At 38.9% G+C, this 19,271-nt stretch overlaps 1 protein-coding gene across 15 annotated transcripts in view; it reads right to left on the bottom strand.

Annotated features, from left to right (window-relative positions):
* LOC135758076 (suppressor of tumorigenicity 7 protein homolog) overlaps nucleotides 1–19,271 on the bottom strand; it is a 175,472-nt gene that overhangs the window by 2,795 nt on the left and 153,406 nt on the right. For 6 of the 15 annotated variants that reach the window (XM_065272911.2, XM_065272910.2, XM_065272917.2 and 3 more), the window contains 2 exons: nucleotides 17,193–17,249; nucleotides 5,765–5,907 (listed from right to left, as the gene is read on the bottom strand). In XM_065272911.2, coding sequence (XP_065128983.2) covers nucleotides 5,765–5,907; nucleotides 17,193–17,249 — 200 coding nt within the window. Of the gene's footprint in view, nucleotides 1–5,764; nucleotides 5,908–17,192; nucleotides 17,250–19,271 lie in introns of those variants that run through there. The other 9 variants (XM_065272916.2, XM_065272919.2, XM_065272921.2 and 6 more) reach the window with 6 other exon arrangements.

Here is a 19,271-nt window from a genome sequence, read left to right as displayed (position 1 = left end):
TTAAAGATAGAGAGAAGAATAGGTCTTAGATATCAGGGGGCAGATTCACAAAACATTCTTAAGAAGAAAATTCATCATAACTGCCATTTTTTTCTTAAATTAAAGCTTAAGAAAAAAAGTTACGAATATTTTGTATTCTCAAAAAAGCGTCTTGAGAAAGTTCTTATTTTTTTCCTTAAGAAGTCTTAAATAACATCTTAAAGTTAGGATAACCTTACAGTATTCTTAAATCTCAAAATATAAGTTAATTTGATTGTTTTAAATGTATTGTGTAGTCAAAAATGGTAATATGTCACGAAACACATAAGTATTACTGACAATATTAGGAAACATTTTACTTCCTTCATAATACATTCATTGAGAAATTACTAACAGCTATCCTCAAAGACGCTCTGAGCGAAAGTTGAACCGACAATCGGTTTGTCATGTGAGTCAAACGCTCCGAAAGCCTTGGCACACTTCATCCTCCATGTCAGTCTTCGTTGTACGGACAGGTGTGCTCGTCACGTAAAGTGAAGCACGCAAGGGCCCAGAGCACTCAACTTCATCGGACCAATCGGAGATAAAGAAGAAATAAAGTTAATTCACCGCACCGCCTTCACACACTAGCTGGCCTCTACTACAAAAGCGGATATCATATTCTATAGCCTTAACACGTCACTAATTTATGTAGTATATATCGCGTATATATCATTATATTTGAGATGTTCTTAAGTAAATATTTGAGAACTTCTGTTGTTTATGTGGTAAGCACACTCAAAGAACCACACCGAGACGCGTGATGCAGCAATAACAACATTACTTTACTGAACTGATCAGGTGGTTCCTTAACCAAATATATATATTGCATTCAACCACAAGGGGGCAGCCCTTCACCATAAACATACATTACAATTCCTCCCTTCTTAGATTAAACATACTAAGAACATGTAATGCACATTTTTTTTGCATATAACATTCACAAACAATTGGGTTAAATCTTTTTTTTTTTTTTTACTACAAATCAAGTCTCTGTGGAGGTTTCCTGCATCTTTCAGGGTAGCATCTCTGATAACTTAACTGTGATTCAGACACAACAGAATTTGTCACCTCAGACGTTCATGCTGGTCAGCGCTATTTACTTCAACTGAAGCAGAAGTAACAATGTCAACAGCATCATCCTCTTTATTAGAATCAGAAAGAGGGGAAATAGCAGGTTTCACTTGACAGTCCACTAACTGTTCTGCATGACGTCTCCAGGTGTTGTCACCGACTTTCACTGTGTATGACAAGGGACCCGTTATAGTGGTGATTGTACCTGGTTGGCACTTCTCCATCCTGTAATCTCGTGCTAAGACCTCTTGGCCCACCTGGAAGGTACTTGTAGGCCTGTCCTTCATGTGTGCAAATGGTTTGTTTTCAACATATCGCCTCACATTAGGATTGATTAGGTCCAAGCGAGAGCGCAAGTTCCTCTTGAGGAACATCATTGCAGGAGATTGGCCAGTGGTGGCGTGTACTGCACTTCTGTACATGAATAAAAAGTTGTCTATCTTGTGTTGTAGAGGAATAATGTCATTATCCATAGCTTTCATCGCCTTTTTAAAAGGTCTGTACTAAATCTTTTCGCCAAGCCTTTTGTGGCAAGGTGGTATGGCGCGGATGTGATGTGTTTGATGCCGTTCTGCATCAAACTGTCATCCATTGTCAGTACATATCTGCAACCAGTTCCTAGCTAATACTGTCCTTAGTACAGAAACTCTTTTCTGATGTGGTTGTTTTCATTGGAAGAACTTCGGGCCACTTAGGGTGTGCATCAAAGGCAATTAAAAACATGGAGTCTTTGAATGGCCCGGCAAAATTGATGTGTACTCTTTGCCATGGTGTTGAAGGCTAGCGGTGGTGAGTTTTAAACCTTTTGACATCCAGGGCAAGCCTTTGTCAAATCCTCAATCTGTTTGTCAATCCCTGGCCACCACATATAACTGCGTGCCAGGTTTTTTTTATTTTTACAGTGCCCAAATGTCCCTTATGCAGAGTGTCTAGCATTTTGCTGCGCATTTTGGATGGAATCACAACTCGTAACCCACACATTAAAGTTCCTTGGCACACATATAGTTGGTCTCTCCTCAATAAAAATGCTAGTGAGTTTCCGTGTGTTGGCCATCCTCTGACAGTGATTTCATAGACCTTAGACAGTGTTGGGTCATTGCAGGTCTCTTTCTGAATATGTGCATTTGTTGCAGGTAGCTGGCTTACAATTGTAGTATGGAATACATCAGCTGGATCCACAGTGTCTGACTTCTCTGTCATCTTCAGCGGTAGGCGTGATAAGCCGTCAGCATTACTGTGTAGTTTGGTGCTTTTGTACTCCATTTCATATTGGTGAGCACCTAAGAAAAGTGACCATTGCTGCAGCTGTGCTGATGTCATCGCTGACACACCCTTCCTACAGTTGAAGATTGGGACCAGGGCCTGATGGTCTGTGACCAGTGTAAATTTTTGAAACATGGAGTCTTTGAATGGCCCGGCAAAATCGATGTGTACTCTTTGCCATGGTGTTGAAGGCTAGCGGTGGTGAGTTTTAAACCTTTTGACATCCAGGGCAAGCCTTTGTCAAATCCTCAATCGTTTGTTGATCCCTGGCCACCACATATAACTGCGTGCCAGGTTTTTTTATTTTTACAGTGCTCAAATGTCCCTCATGCAGAGTGTCTAGCATTTTGCTGCGCAATTTGGATGGAATCACAAGTCGTAACCCACACATTAAGGTTCCTTGGCACACATATAGTTGGTCTCTCCTCGATGAAAATGCTAGTGAGTTTCCGTGTGTTGGCCATCCTCTGACAGTGATTTCATAGACCTTAGACAGTGTTGGGTCATTGCAGGTCTCTTTCTGAATATGTGCATTTGTTGCAGGTAGCTGGCTTACAATTGTAGTATGGAATACATCAGCTGGATCCACAGTGTCTGACTTCTCTGTCATCTTCAGTGGTAGGCGTGATAAGCCGTCAGCATTACTGTGTAGTTTGGTGCTTTTGAACTCAATGTCAGATTGGTGAGCACCTAAGAAAAGTGACCATTGCTGCAGCTGTGCTGATGTCATCGCTGACACACCCTTCCTACAGTTGAAGATTGAGACGAGGGACTGGTGGTCTGTGACCAGTGTAAATTTTTGACCATACAGGTAACTTATGTGACAGCACAGCACCAATTCCATGTGAGAGCCCTAGTTCACAAGTCCTAGATATGATCGCTGAGCTGAGACACATTTTCGGCCATGGTGCATTTAACACAGCTTCAATTTTATCCTGTGACTTGTGGAGACCATCTTTGTCGATCACATGGCCGCAGAAAGAGATCTTTTTTTGAAGAACTCACATTTTTCTTTATTTGCTCTTAGTCCATATTCACAGAGTCGAATCAGCACCTGTTGTAGCTTATGTAGATGATCTGTGTCATCTTTACCTGTCACAATGATATCGTCCAGGTAACACTGTGTTCCTGAAATATCCTGTAACACTTGGTCCATTGCCTTCTGCCAGAAGGCTGGGGGGGCTGTTGCAATTCCAAAAACAAGACGGTTGTACTGGTAGAGCCCTTTATGTGTGTTAATGGTCACCAATTCCTTGGAATTTTCCTGCATCTCCATTTGAAGGTAGGCTTGAGCAAGGTAAATTTTTGTGAATCATTCTCCACCAGACAGAGATGCAAATATATCTTCGATGCGTGGCAGGGGATACTGTATTGTGTGAAGAACAGGATTGAGAGTTACTTTAAAGTCCCCACAAATCCGCACACTCCCTGTCTTGTCTTTTTTTGTCACTGGGACTATGAGTGTTGCCCGACTCACTCCTCTCCACCTTTCTTAAGATGCCCGTTTTCTCCAAGTTGTCAAGCTCTGTCTCCACCTTCGGACGAAGTGCATAGGGTAGTGGACGAGCCTTTAGGAATTTGGTAGAAGTGTCTGCTTTCAGTTCAAACCTTGCTTTTATGCCTTTAAGCGTTCCAATCCCTTTCTGAAACACTGGTGCAGCATTTTTAAGAATCTGAGCAAGAGCGTTTTGTGTGTCTTTGTTAGTGACTTGAGATAGCATGTTCAAGCTTTTTATGGCATTCCAGTCTAATTTTTCAGGGGTTAACAGGCTACGAAGCAATCCGTACGTTTTTGCACCCATCACACTCAGCAAAACAGCCACTTTTTTACCATCTGCAACTGCAGTAGCATTACAATACAGTTCCACTCTTTCAGCACAAGTTCCCAAATCCTCAATATTGCCGTCAAACGTGGCGATAGATCCAATCATCAACATTTTTGTTAGATTCTGAATTCATTTTGGCACATTGAACTTACACATTCTTATTGAGAATTTCCTTTCCACTCCTTTTCAGTGCTCGTTGTCTCTTTAAGTAGGTGTCGTTAAAATCCTTCTCGCCAATTTTTGTTGTGTTTGTGGTAAGCACACTCAAAGAACCACACCGAGATGCGTGATGAAGCAACAACAACATTACTTTACTGAACTGATCAGGTGGTTCCTTAACCAAATATATATATATATATATTGCATTCAACCACAAGGGGGCAGTTCTTTACCATAAACATACATTACAACTTCTTGAGAAATATTCAAGAATTGCACTTAGGAACATTCTTACGAACTATTTATAAGAACGTTCTTATTTTTTGTCTTAAGAATGTTTTTCGTGAATCTGGCACCAGGTGGGCATAGTACAGAAAAATCTTAACTTTAAAATCTTATCTTAACTGTTTGGTAACCATGGTAATTTTAGGTAGGACCTCATTTCAGACAAAAGCTATTACAGAATAACGTTCCTAAGTGCCATTATCTTAATTGCAGATAGGAAAGTGGTATTACAGAAGCATCCTAACTTAAAAAAAAAACATCCTAAACACGGTCTTAACTTTAGGATAGCCCCACAGGTGTCCTAAATTAAAATGTAAATGAAAGCCAGCTGAAACAATCATAGTATGATAGACCTGCGGGAGAATGACATTGCATTGTTTAACAAAGTGTGGGATGACAAACAGCTGTTTGTTTTTGGATTACTCTTTGAATATTTTTTACCTTGGCTAACCTCTCTGACCCTTACACTGAAACAAATTTAACCTTAAATGTTTTTTTCATAACCATGTTCTTTCTCTCTCTCTCTCTCTCTCTCTCTCTCTCTCTCTCTCTCTCTCTCTCTCTCTCTCTCTCTCTCTCAATTCCCCATCCCATTTGTATTGTCTCTCTCAAGTCCATCCCATTTGTGTTATTTTGTTGCCTAACTCTTTCCCCACCATTGATGTATTGTCAATTAACCCTCTGCGGTCTGACCATTTTGGGACACTGGCAGAGGTTCTGACATGCTCGTACATTTGATCTTTTTTACATTTGCTTTAAGCATATATATGGCTAATATCACAAAACATTGTATTCAGCACAAACTGTGCTAAAATAATATGTGAGTAATTGTGTTTTTAACGCGGTGCTGCTTTTGGACCCCAGAGTGTTAACAAAAAAGGCTTCCCTGCCAATTACAACTTTTTAAGGCAATCCCTATTTCTGCTATTATCCAGTAGGTGGCGGAAGGACAATTTGTCATCTCCAGTTCACTTAACCTGCATGTCTGTGAGAGTAAAGCCACTTTCTTACTGTAAGGTAACACTTTGAGACAACTTTTCTGCCTGATGAAGATCTCCATTCAAGTAGATAGAATAAAAGCTGGCAGAAATACTGTGCTTTAACTATGGCAGCCAACTGAAAGGATTGATTATACTCACTGCTTTAGCAAAAACTCCCATGAGCTCTGGAAATTGATGTGTGAGGAGTGCCAGCATTGCTGTGAAGGAGCAGAGACCAGCAGTAAACAGGATGAAGAAGGGCAACTCTTTCTTGGGATACACTGACACCTCGTGGAAAACTGCTTATACACACACACATATAGAAACAAAGTTTAACTACTAAGCAATTCCATGCAATTATCAAATGTGCAAATTTCAGAATTGTCACATTTATAACGTTGTTTTATCATCATACATGCACATACAACTTTTTAAATGAAATAAATATTAAGGGGCGGTTTCCCAGACAGGGATTAGACTAGTCCTAGATTACAATAAATATAAGAGCTGTCCAAACTGAAAACAACTTGCACTGACATACATTAAAATAAATCAGTGCCCTTTGTTTTGCCTCAAAATGCACGCCAGTAATGTTTATAGTAAGGCATGTTTGTTAAAACTAGTTATATTTCCTAATTAAACTAAAGCCTAGTCCTGGTTTAAGATAACCTGTCAGTTCTAGCGGTGTCATAAGCAGCAACAGCAGCAGTGCTGATCACTACACTTGACAATGATCTCTGACAGCTTTAATCCAATCACAGACCCCCTCAATCACAATCAGTATACATTTAATAAGATCAAATAATACGATTTCATGTTTTCTATTTTATATAGTTGGTTATTTAGCTGTTTGTGCATGTATTACATAGATCTGCATAGTTACAAAGTTTGGTCTCAATTCTGAAGAGATTGCTGATCTAGACCTGCCTAAAACGCCTGAATCTGAAATGCCCCGAGGCAAAATTGGAAATGCATTTCAGATTTGCCAAGAAAGCACTGTTGTTTTTGAAGAAAATAACCTGCTTTCCTTCTTTGTTTGTTAACACACACATAGTAATAATTATACAACAGTTATTTTTGGTTCTCGACTCTGATTGGCTTAGAGCTTTTCCCAGGTGTAAAATAATGAGACTGACACAGAGCTTCAGTAACAAGAGATACTGAGTGTACTTAGAACTGCAGTGCACAATATACAAGGTAGGAGGAGTCAGAGCATCAGCTACGGAGGGTGCGTCACTTAAAAAAGCATTGTTAAAAATGACAATACATTACACCAGGCATGTGATATCATACTGCTAACAGTAACCGCTTCACCGTTTATCATTCCGCCACCTAATGGTCATTTTAGTATTAGTGAGTGGGGCTTCTTTAGGAGCCATTGGCTTATCTCTCTGAATGGAAAAGCTGCTAACAAAGCACGCACACACGGACACAAGCGCTGTTTTAAACACTCTCCATGTGTCTAATAATGTCACTAGCTCGTAAATCTGTGAATCACAATTGGAAGTGATTATCCCGTTCAGGGCTCTTGGACGTAAACTTAAGTGCACGAGTGTGGATAATTAAAATACACTTGGAATAAAACAATGAAAACAGTGGCTGAATCTGAAACCACATACTTACTGAGTAGGTAGGTACTGAATTTCACTGAGTACCTACTTAACGAGTGCTAGACAGTACGTACATTCGCCTTATGCTGCGTTTACACCAACCGTGGTAGAGGCGTAAAGCGCGAATGATTTTAATGTTAAGTCAATGTGAAGACGCATTGACGCGTGTCTGGAGGTCCCGCGGCGCGGATGAGGCGTTTTGCGTGGCACGGAATATGCGTTTTTCGCCTCATTCGTGCGAAAGGCGCGAATTGAGCATTGTGCCCGGTACGCGAATGGTGCTTTTTGTGCATTCTGCGGTTCACACGAATTTGCGGCTGACGGCAGAGTTGAAAAATTAGAACTTTGGTGGAATTTCGCGCCGCGTTAACCAATCAGGAGCCTGCTTGCTGCTGTGGCCAAAGCCCCGCCCGGAGTCACTCATTCAACCTGAAGGAACGCTTGATTTTGTCTGTAAGCAGTCACGCGAAGCTACGACACAAGTTCTTATTTCTATAGAGAAAGGAATAAAAAGGACCTCGCTTGGAAGAGTGTCAGTGAAGACATTGGGCAACCTGGTAAGTTGTAATACACATTACACTTTTGAGTCACGCAACGTTTATCGACCTGCGCCGTTTATTTTTCCCCTATAGTAAGGTAACCAAATACAAACCGGTAACTCTCTTGATAAATGCACAATCAGTCATCTTGCAAACAGACAACTGCATAGCACTTGCCCCTCCCACAATTTTTGCCTATAACGCGCGTCAAATGCTTGCTTTTTCCCCATGTCTACTTTGCTCTACACGCGCAAATGCATTCAAAAGTTTTCAAGTGGCAAACTAGGCGCAGTAGTAGGGGTGGCACGGTTCACAAAACCCTCAGTTCGGTTCGTATCACGATTCTATGGTCACGGTTCTCGGTTCAGTACGGTTCTTGTTGTTATTTTTTCTTAAAATGTTTAACACTCCAGAAATGTATTATCTTATTAATGTATTAATTATCCATAATTTAGGATACAGTAAGCAGAAATCAGCCGCTTTAATTTTATCAATGAAAGGCTAAAAATAGCGCTGAATACGAAAAGACGTAAAACATTGTGTTCAGTTACCTCAGATAAGATAAATGGTCGGAGAGAAGGCGGTCTCCTGTGGCTGTTAGAGCACATTCAACCCATAGACTGCAGTTCAATCTATTGTTTTATTTCCGCTGTCATCATAGGTAACATGAAATAAAAATATGTTTCCACACACCAAACTTATACGACGCTGGCGCATCCTCCAACTGCGGGCAGACTTCCTTTTCACTCCCACTTGCCATTTCTACATGTAACATAACCTGCAGTACTTAATACTCCAAACCATGCTAGGGAAACATGCTATCTGAGGTCACATACAGGGCATGAGACTACATTGCGCATGCCTTGAACTGTTGAACCGTGTGGCACACACGCGCTCCGAACCAAGACAAGCGAACCGAACGGTTCGGATTTTTTTCATGGGCCGTGCCACCCCTACGCAGTAGACATGATTTTGACGCCTGCATCAGTATGAGTTCATTCGACAGGGTTCTTACGGAGCACTGCTCCCTATTCGCTGAGCACGGTATATCAGTTGAAGTGGACTTCACAAACAATAACCGCTCATTTGGAATGCCCTGCAAACGTTATCAAAGAAAGTAAACAACGGGGTCATATATAACATAATAAATTCTAAATTCATAATTAAATTTTTATTTACTATCACATTTAAAATATGTACACAATACAATAAAAAACATTGACTAATTTAATATGTATTGTCAGATGACAGCTGTGCTTGATTATAAACTAGAAAAATGCAGGCCATGTGAATATATACATTTTTAGTGAAGCAATGATGCTCTTTCATTTGCTTAAAACGACAGGAAACATGAATAAAAAAAACGAATTAAGAAAACCATCACAAAAGTCAGGCGTATTTACACCTTGTTGTGTGAAGAATTAAGTAAATCACACAGAACCATACAATGTTATAGTGTAATATTTTCAATCATGGACTGTAAAATAGATCCTCTCTCTCTCTCTCTCTCTGTTTGTGCGCATGCGTGGGCGTCTGATTGAGCGAGCGGTTGTGAGGAGCGTGTGGTAAGTGTAAGCGGTTTTTATGCCCGCTGTGGCAAAAACTATTGCTTTCTCTCTTTAAATCGTTTTTTCTTTTCTATTATTTCTTTTTGAGTTATTGGTATCTGTGGCGTAGTAAAGTGAAATAAGGTTGTCCCTGTGGGGTTCCCGGCGTCAGCAACCAGTGTATTACTGGGAAGCATGGCAGCCCAAAACACAAACACTAGTTTGAACTCTCTTCCACGACGACACGGCGTGAAGGTGGTATCCGCGGTGAATGTAGAGGAGTGCATTCTCGCCGTCGGAGATGTTGTTGGACATGAATGTATTTTAGCGGCATCAAGAATGAATAACGCTATGGTTTTGTTTTTAAATTCAGTTGAGAAAGCAAACGAAGTTGTGGAGAAAGGAGTTGTAATCAGCGGTTTATTTATCCCTGTGCTTCCTCTTTCTACTCCTGCTAGGAAAGTCACTTTGTCTAACGTTCCGCCGTTTATTAAAGACAAAATGTTAACAAAGGAATTGTCACGTTTTGGAAAGATAGTCACTCCGGTGAAAAAAAATCGCCTTCGGAAGTAAATCAGATTTGATAAAGCATGTAGTATCTTTTCTGAGATTTACTTACATGGTCCTCAAAGATAACAGAGAGGAACTTAACCTGACTTTGAAGTTTAGAGTTTATGACTTTGATTATACAGTCTTTGTATCTACTGATATGATGAAATGCTTTGGCTGTGGAAAAACTGGACATTTAGTACGTGCTTGTCCAGATAGTAACGGTACAAACAAACAAGATGTTCCAGAAGAAAATAGTGTGAAAGTTGTGAATGAAGGAACAGAGAATGTTCATGAACCAACCCAAGCTGAACCTGGAACATCTAGTGGCTTAACTGATATAATGCCTGTCACAGACAGAAAAGGTGAATAATGGGGAGACTGGTTTAGTTACCCGTTTTATTATCTTAGATGAGCCAAAGTTGAACAAACCTGTTGAGAGCATGGATGTTACACATGTCACGGCATCTGACACAATAGTCCCCTCGGGGAGTGTCAGCCTAAGTGATGATTTAATGAGGGATTTAGATCAGGCTGTATTCAAAGCACCTTTAAAGTGGAAAAAAACGATAAGGCTTCAGAATCAAAGCAAGCTAAAAAAACAGAAAATGTAAAGGAGGTTGATGCTGATGATGTTGGCAATGATAGTGATTTCTCTGATTCTAGTGCTTCCAGTTGTTCTCAGAATGAATGGATATGTCAAGAGTATGGTACTGATCAGAGGTGTCAAGTAACGAAGTACAAATACTTCGTTACCTTACTTAAGTAGATATTTTGGGTATCTATACTTTACTGGAGTAATTATTTTTCAGAAGACTTTTTACTTCTACTCCTTACATTTTAAAAATCGCCTCGTTACTTCTATTAATTTCGGCTTGTTTTCTTTTTTTTTACATTCCGGCTTGTCATCGTTTTTTTTTTTTGTAATCGTTATGTAATCGTTAAAAAAACTATTTTGATAAATTGCATCATCCAGATGAATGCGATTGTGGTTGGATGAGAAGTATAAACATATACTATTCCGACACCCTATTGGTTTGTACGCAACCCGCCCCCCCCCCCCCCCCCCCCCGCTTACTGCAGATGATCAAAAGTTTGTTCGATGCTGCTGCACAGAGAAACATAAAAGAACCGGGAGAGCGATTAGAAAGCATGCGGAGCAGTTTGCTCTCGCGATGCTTTGATATCATCCGCCATCCGTTTGTACAGTAACAGAACGCGGCATTCTGTCTTCAAATGGAAAAGTACGAAATAAAACTCGCGCATCACTTTCAGGTCAGTTCACATTCACAAGCCTGTGTAAATGTATAGCTGGCTGCTGACATCAACTCATCTGTGTGATTTAAATAGTACAACAATACCAATTTATATCATGTAAGTTCAGTTGTTCAACTTAAATGACATTGTGCTGCGTTGCGTTTTGAGCCATGGCAAAGATATCTATGCTAAAGACATCTGTTGTTTTGTATATGCTAATAACTGCCCTAAATTTTATTTGCATTAACAAAACCTACTTAGCTGAATGCTTGAGTGTTAAATCAATCAAAACACATAACCATACATACCAACTTTTGCTTTTGTTAATAGACATCAGCTGTTTCCTTAAACCTGACTTTTAATTTACTTACAAGAAAGACATTTAGTAATTCTCCAAAGTTGCTTGGATTTATACTGACATGTAAGATCAGCTTTGCCACATTAGATTAAGCTAAAGTCCATTAGCTAACACAAGTACAGATGCAGAAATATAGGCTATAATATATAATTAATAATAATAATAATTCCTTACATTTATATAGCGCTTTTTCTCAGTACTCAAAGCGCTTTACATATGAACGGGGGAATCTCCTCAACCACCACCAATGGTGGTTTGCAAATATAATTGCATATTTGTAGTTTGTGTTGCTGTCAAAATACAATTATAAATGATAACAATGGCATACTTCTATTCTCACACATACTATAGTTGTGTGTGATTTTGTTGTTTTTTTTAAACTAAAGAGGGCACCACTGTAAAAGTTTTGCCAGCAGCGGCCCTGCTCTGATGTTTGACTTTTTGCACCATTACAATATTTATAGGCAACTAGTCATCATCTTCCTCTCTATGGAACACATGTTAATGCTCAGTAGTACACATAACACATATTTGGTTCTTTAATGCAGTGGTAATCAAACCTTTTTTTTTGCGGCCTCCCTTGTGTACAGTGGATTACTTTGCGGCCCCCAAAAGAAAATGTATGACGTAAACATTCTAAAAATAAAGTAATGTATTTCATAAAATATTATAAAACTGGGGCCCCTGGCACCATCTCGCGGTCCCCAGTTTGAGAACCACTGCTTTAATGTATTTGTTTGCATTGTACTAATATGCGTTCATTTTTAATGGGCATATACCGTATGTGGTTGAAACAGATAGCCTAGTGCAAGGGTAGGCAACGTCGGCTCTGGGGTGCCGATGTCCTGCAGTGTTTAGCTCCAGGTCTAATCAAGCAGACCTGAAAAAACTAATCAAGGTCTAAAAAGTCACCTGAAACTACAGGTAGCCAAGGTTTTATAAGGGTTGGAGCTAAAATCTGCAGGACATCAGCACTCCAGGACGGACGTTGCCTACCCCTGGCCCTAGTGTATCCCAAATTTTTTAACATTAACATTTTAATATAACACTATAGTTATTATGGCCTTTAGAAACGTTTTTTTAGAGGAGATAGGGTAGTGCACAATAGGCCCCTGTGGAGCGGCCTAGGATTTTTTCCGTAATGACATTTTTTTCCTTACATTACTTTTACTTTTATACTTTAAGTAGTTTTGAAACCAGTACTTTTTCACTTTTACTTGAGTAAAAAGCTTGAGTTGATACTTCAACTTCTACAAAAGTCTTTTTAAACCTTAGTATCTATACTTCTACTTGAGTAATGAATATGAATACTTTTGACACCACTGGTACTGATGAAATCAAGAAGTTTTTTAAACTGACAAAAAATCTGAGGGGGGTACAGGTTGCTGACTATTTTCCAGACATTAAACGCTTTGTGGAAAATACTAGAACTTTTATGAGTGAGGGGTATTTTACAAACAAAGAAGTTTATAGGTTGAAAAAATTTGTGACAAAACTTAAACCAACAGAATAAATTGATGGCATTAAACTGGCTTAATTATTTACCCCCTATTGGCTGTTTTTTTTTACAGCTTAAGTTTACTTTTTTATTTTTTATGGGTGATATTCGTATTGCATCCCTAAATGTAAATGGAGCAAGGGATTCCATAAAACGAACAGAGATATATGAAACTATGAGTCAGAAACAACTTGATGTTTCAAAATGCTGCTGATTGGACAAAAGAATTTAAAGGTCTTTTTTTTCAAGTCATAAATCCTCACTTAGTGGAGGCTTTGCCATTTTATTTTCTAAAAATTTTACTCCCCATTCTACTGAGGTGGAAGAGGTTGTGAAAGGAAGGTTGTTAAAGATACGAGCTCAGGTCGAGAGTCATACCTTTGTTTTTATGTGTGTATATGCTCCAACCTTACCAGTAGAAAGAATGTTTTTTTTTACATACTCTTTCTGAAACTTTAGAAAAATGTAATGGTGAAGAACATTTATTCCTAGGTGGAGATTTTAACTGTGTAGAAACTAATATAGATAGAAATCATGTAGAACCACATTTACTCTCTCGCAAACGACTGATTCAGATGATTGAAACAAATGACTTATGTGACGTATGGAGGAGTTTAAATGGAAATCTAAAGCAATACACATGGGCACATGCCCGTAACAACATGTTGTCTTTAGCAAGACTGGACAGATTCTATTGTTTTAAACACCATCTTAGTATTTTTAAGACCTGTTTTATAATCCCAGTTGGGTTTTCAGATCATAGTTTAGTTATATGTACGGTAACTTTAAACTTTGTCAAACCAAAAAGTGCCTATTGGCATTTTAATACGAATTTATTAAGTGATGCACATTTTATTGAAACTTTTACATTTTTTTGGGAGAATTTTAGGAATGAAAAAGCTAATTATCAGTCTTTACAGAAATGGTGGGAGTTTGGAAAAACACAAATCAAACATTTGAGAGTTTATTGAAAAGTTAACGGTGGCTTATGTGCTCCTTTTAAAGTATGTCGTGGAGTAAGACAGGGTTGTTCTCTATCAGGAATACTTTATACATTGGCAATAGAACCATTTTTAAATAAATTGAGAAGAGTTTTAGAAGGGGTATCTTTACAAGCTTGTAAAAGTACTTTTTGTTTATCAGCTTACGCTGATGATGTTGTCATAATACTCAACAAGCAAAATGATGTGAATACTTTATTAAAAACATTGAGGGAGTTTAAAACCATCTCTTCTGCAAGAATTAATTGGGAAAAAAGTGAAGCAGTGTTAGTAGGGAAGTGGAAAAAAGAGGGGTACCAAAACTACCAAATGGGTTAAGTTGGAAAAAAGATGGTTTAAAATATTTGGGAGTGATTATAGGAGACGACTAGCCTGGTCCAACCAGACTCTCGTACATTCATTTCATTTGTACAGAGAGTCTGGCCACGCTCCATTGCAAAGCGTTACTTCCGTTAAGGAGGGTCCATTGTTGAAGTTTAAAACTATTGAGCTGCCCAGAGTCACTCAGGATCTGCCAAAGCCAATCGCTAATGTGTGGTCGTGACGTATATCATGCAGCGAAACCGTCCGGAAACAACAAGTCAGAATAATCAGACAAACAAAACTTAGCAAACCTGGTTCTTGCTCCGGTTTAACTTCTGTATATTCGGCATTTTTGCTACAACGGACCGAATAGCTTTTCTCACGTCTTTCTCCGCTGCCATTACTAAACTACAACTCAAACTGACGCACAACCTCAACGTCATCGTTCTTAGCCACCCCCATCTGTTGGCTGATTGGTCCTGCAGATTTTTGCAGGAGAAAACGAAACTCTATAGAGAAATCCCAGACGTACTGCTGAAGCGAAATGAAAATTAAGCGGAAGCACGTAGGAGGGCGGAGCCAGGCTAGGAGACGACATGATTGTTCAAAAAAATTGGGAGGGAACAATTGAGAAAGTACAGTATATATTTCATATAGAGGACGAACTTTGATTATTAATAATCTGGTGGCTTCTTCTCTATGGCACAGACTAGCTTGTATAGATCCACCCGCATGGTTACTAGGAAAAATCCAATCTCTTTTAGTAGATTTTTTTTTTGGGAAAAATTGCATTGGATACCACATAATGTATTGTATTTGCCAAAGGAAGAAGGAGGACAAGGACTTGTACATTTGCAAAGTAGGACTGCGGACTTTCGATTACATTTCCTACAGCGATTTCTCAATGGCCCAGAGGACTTGGAGGCCAGTGGCCAGTGCAATTTTAAAGACTGCCAAAGGACTATGTTTAGATAAATCATTGTTCTTGTTAGATCCCAAAAGAATGAATACATCCAGTTTGACAAAGTTTTATAGTAATATTTTTAAAGTGTGGGACCTTTTTGAAGTAAAAAGAACTGATTCTACATCCTCAATATTTTGGCTATTGAAGGAACCCCTGATTTATGGGTCACGTTTGGACATTCTTGGTGCATGTGGGTCAATGACGGCAATATTCATTAAATCCAACAGTAAAACGTTTAATTAAAGTGGCTGGCCCAAGTCTGGGAAAAGTTGAAGATGTAGCTAATGTTTTAGGAGTTAAGTCCACCCGAATTGTTGCACAAGTATTACAAAAATTGCTATCTGTCTTTACAACAGAAGAAGTGAAAATGCTTCAGGATTATTGTGATGTAAAATTGATCCCCAACAAGAAAGATATATTTCCAAACCTGCTTCTTTCATCCAATTTAGGTGAATATACAGGATTGTTTTTGGATTCTAAAAAGTTGATTGACATGGATATGTATGAAAATAATGGTAAGAATATTTATAATGCTTGTGTAAAATCTTTTAACAAAAAAGGACTCCATGAAAGAATGGATACACCATGGCGTACTATTTTCAAAATGAGTAATGATGTCAAACCAGAGGGGAGAGCACTTTATAAGCCACCGTTAGCTAAAAGAGATGGAGATTTACAATGGCGAATTTTACATGGCATTATTGCTGTTAATGCTTTTATTTCTGTTTTAAATCCAGATGTTGGTAAAGAATGTCCTTTTTGTTTTCAGAGGGAGACTGTTTTTCACACCTTTTTGTATTGTTCAAGGCTCAAGCCTTTGTTTGATTGTTTGCAAGATCTTTTTAATTGTTTTAATGAGAAGTTTTCTGTGCAAACTTTTATCTTGGGTTGTAAATATGTCCAAAGAAGAAAGTACGAGTTTAACTTGTTAAATTTTATTTTGGGTAAAGCCAAAATGGCCATTTATATTAGCAGAAGAGATAAAATTGAGCAAAAAAGTGAGTATAATGTGGAAAGGGTGTTTTCAGCCATGATCAAATCAAGACTTCTGATTGAGTTTCGTTTTTACAAAATCATGAACTCTTTAAATGTTTTTTAAGGAATATGGTGTCACAGAGGAGCTTTGTTCGCTCGGTTATTGACAATGAACTAAATTTTGCACTTCTTTTGTAATATGTTTTTAAAACATTTTTGTAAAAAGTGTTGACGATGAGTGATATTGTTATATAAAGAAGCTTGAAAAATCAAATCTCTCTTTCTCTCTCTCTCTATCTCTGTCTCTCTCGCAATGGGCTTGTGCGTGCACGTTAAATGAAGCCTGTTCACATACTGTAGCCTACTGTATGTCTAAACTGAACCAGCAGTTCTCACTTATACTAAAGCAATAAGCCCCAAGAAGCAGTGGGTTACTCGGCTTCCCATCGTGCCTAACAACGCCCCTGTTTTAAAATGTACTGTAACACCACTGCTTTGCGGGGCTTATTGCTTTAGTATAAGTGAGAACTGCTTCATATATATGAAGGCTGTGGACCTGGTCAAGACAATCTCCTGAACTCCAAACTGAATGTCAGAATGGGAAAGCAATTTTGAGCGTGGCAGACGGGCCGGTCTGAGTATTTCACAATCTGCTTAGTTATTGGGATTTTCACGCACAACCATTTCTAGGGCTTACAAAGAATGGTGTGAAAAGGGAAAACATCCGTATGCAGCAGTCCTGTTGGTGAAAATGCCTTGTTGATGCTAGAGGGCAGAGGAGAATGGGCCGACTGATTCAAGCTGATAGAAGAGCAACTTTGACTGAAATAACCACTCATTACAACCGAGGAATGCAGCAAAGCATTTGTGAAGCCACAACATGCACAACCTTAAGGCGGATGGGCTACAACAGGAGAAGACCCCACCGGGTACCACTCATCTCCACTACAAATAGTAAAAAGAGGCTACAATTTGCACAAGCTCACCAAAATTGGACAGTTCAAGACTGGAAAAATGTTGCCAGGTCTGATGAGTCTCCATTTCTGTTGAGACATTCAGATGGTAGAGTCAGAATTTGGCGTAAACAGAATGAGAACATGGATCCATCATGCCTTGTTACCAATGTGCAGGCTGGTGGTTGTGGTGTAATGGTGTGGGGGATGTTTTTTTGGCACACTTTAGGCCCCTTAGTGTCAATTGGGCATCGTTTAAATACCACGGCCTACCTGAGCATTGTTTCTGTCCATGTCCATCCCTTTATGATCACCATGTACCCATCCTCTGATGGCAACTTCCAGCAGGTTAATGCACCATGTTACAAAGCTTGAATCATTTCAAATTGTTTTTTTGAATATGACAATGAGTTCACTGTACTAAAATGGCCCCCACAGTCACCAGATCTCAACCCAATAGAGCATCTTTGGGATGTGTTGGAACGGGAGCTTCGTGCCCTGGATGTGCATCTCACAAATCTCCATCAACTGCAAGATGCTATCCTATCAATATGGGCCAACATTTCTAAAGAAGGCTTTCAGCACTTTGTTGAATCAATGCCACAGAGAATTAAGGCAGTTCTGATGGTGAAAGGGGGTCAAGCACAGTATAAGTATGGTGTTACTAATAATCCTTTAGGTGTGTGTGTGTGTGTGTGTGTGTGTGTGTGTGTGTGTGTGTGTACCTGGTAATTATCACGTTGTGGGGACCAATTGTCCCCACAAAGATAGGAATACCAGTGTTTTTGTGACCTTGTGGGGACATTTTGATGTCCCCATGAGGAAACAAGCTTATACAGTAAATCAATCAGAATAATGTTTATTGAAAATGTGAAGTAGCTGAATGGTTTCTGTGATGGATGGGGTTAGGGAATGGGGCAGGTAAGGGGAATAGAATATAAAGTTTGTACAGTATAAAATGCATTACGTCTATGGAATGTCCCCACAAAACATGGAAACCAGAACGTGTGTGTGTGTGTGTGTGTGTGTGTGTGTGTGTGTGTGTGTGTGTGTGTGTGTGTGTGTGTGTGTGTGTGTGTGTGTGTGTGTGTGTGTGTGTGTGTGTGTGTGTGTGTGTGTGTGTGTGTGTGTGTGTGTGTGTGTGTGTGTGTGTGTGTGTGTGTGTGTATAAATATATATATAAATATATATTTATTTATTTATTTATTTGTATATATAATATATTTATATATTTATAAATATATATGCTATGAATATTGGCAGCCCAGTATAAAATAAGAAATAAGTAAGTGCGAACCCACCTAATATTTTGGTTTGTTGAATAAATATTTTCTGAATTCTCACTGGGCCACAAATAACATCAGAAATAATCTGATCTAGTGACTTAAAGTATGCTTGAGGTATAAATACTGGAATATTTTGGAATAAAAAGAGAAATTTGGGTAAAATATTCATTTTTATGGCATTAATTCTGCCTGCAACTAAAAGTGGGAGGGTAGCCCATCTAGTAAGATCTTTCTTTGTCCTCTCTAAAATTAGAATAAAGTTATGTTTGAAAAGATCTACATGTTTCTGTGTTACTGTAACTCCCATATAACGAAAACAATCAGGCTAAATTATAAAGGAAAAGCAGATACTGGAAAGATCTTGCGGCAGAGATCATTGGAAAAGCTTACCGTATTTTCCGGACTATAAGTCGCTCCGGAGTATAAGTCGCATCAGTCAAAAAATGCATCATGAAGAGAAAAAAACATATAAGTCGCACTGGACTATAAGTCGCATTTATTTAGGAAATTATTTGACAAAATCCAAGCCCAAGAACAGACATTTAATCTGGAAAGGCAAGTTATTCAACTAAACAATGGTTTCTCCCTCACTCCAAACTAGGGCTTCACGATTGATCGCAAAAAGAATCACAACCTCGATTCATACAGTACATACATGCAATCCTCTTTGTAAATGACGGCACTTATCTTGCATGTATAGAATTTTCCTGTATTCAGATGCTGCATTCACGTTTTCACGTATTTACATTACAACAATCCAGATGTTATGTCAGTCAAACTTGCTTACACACACAAAGTGTATAACCAAACGCTATTCATTCACCAA

This window comes from Paramisgurnus dabryanus, chromosome 9, assembly GCF_030506205.2.
Source record: "Paramisgurnus dabryanus chromosome 9, PD_genome_1.1, whole genome shotgun sequence".
Lineage (NCBI taxonomy): Eukaryota > Metazoa > Chordata > Actinopteri > Cypriniformes > Cobitidae > Paramisgurnus > Paramisgurnus dabryanus.
The sequence above is the reverse complement of the archived record's forward strand: the minus strand, read 5'-3'. Positions and strand labels throughout refer to the sequence as shown.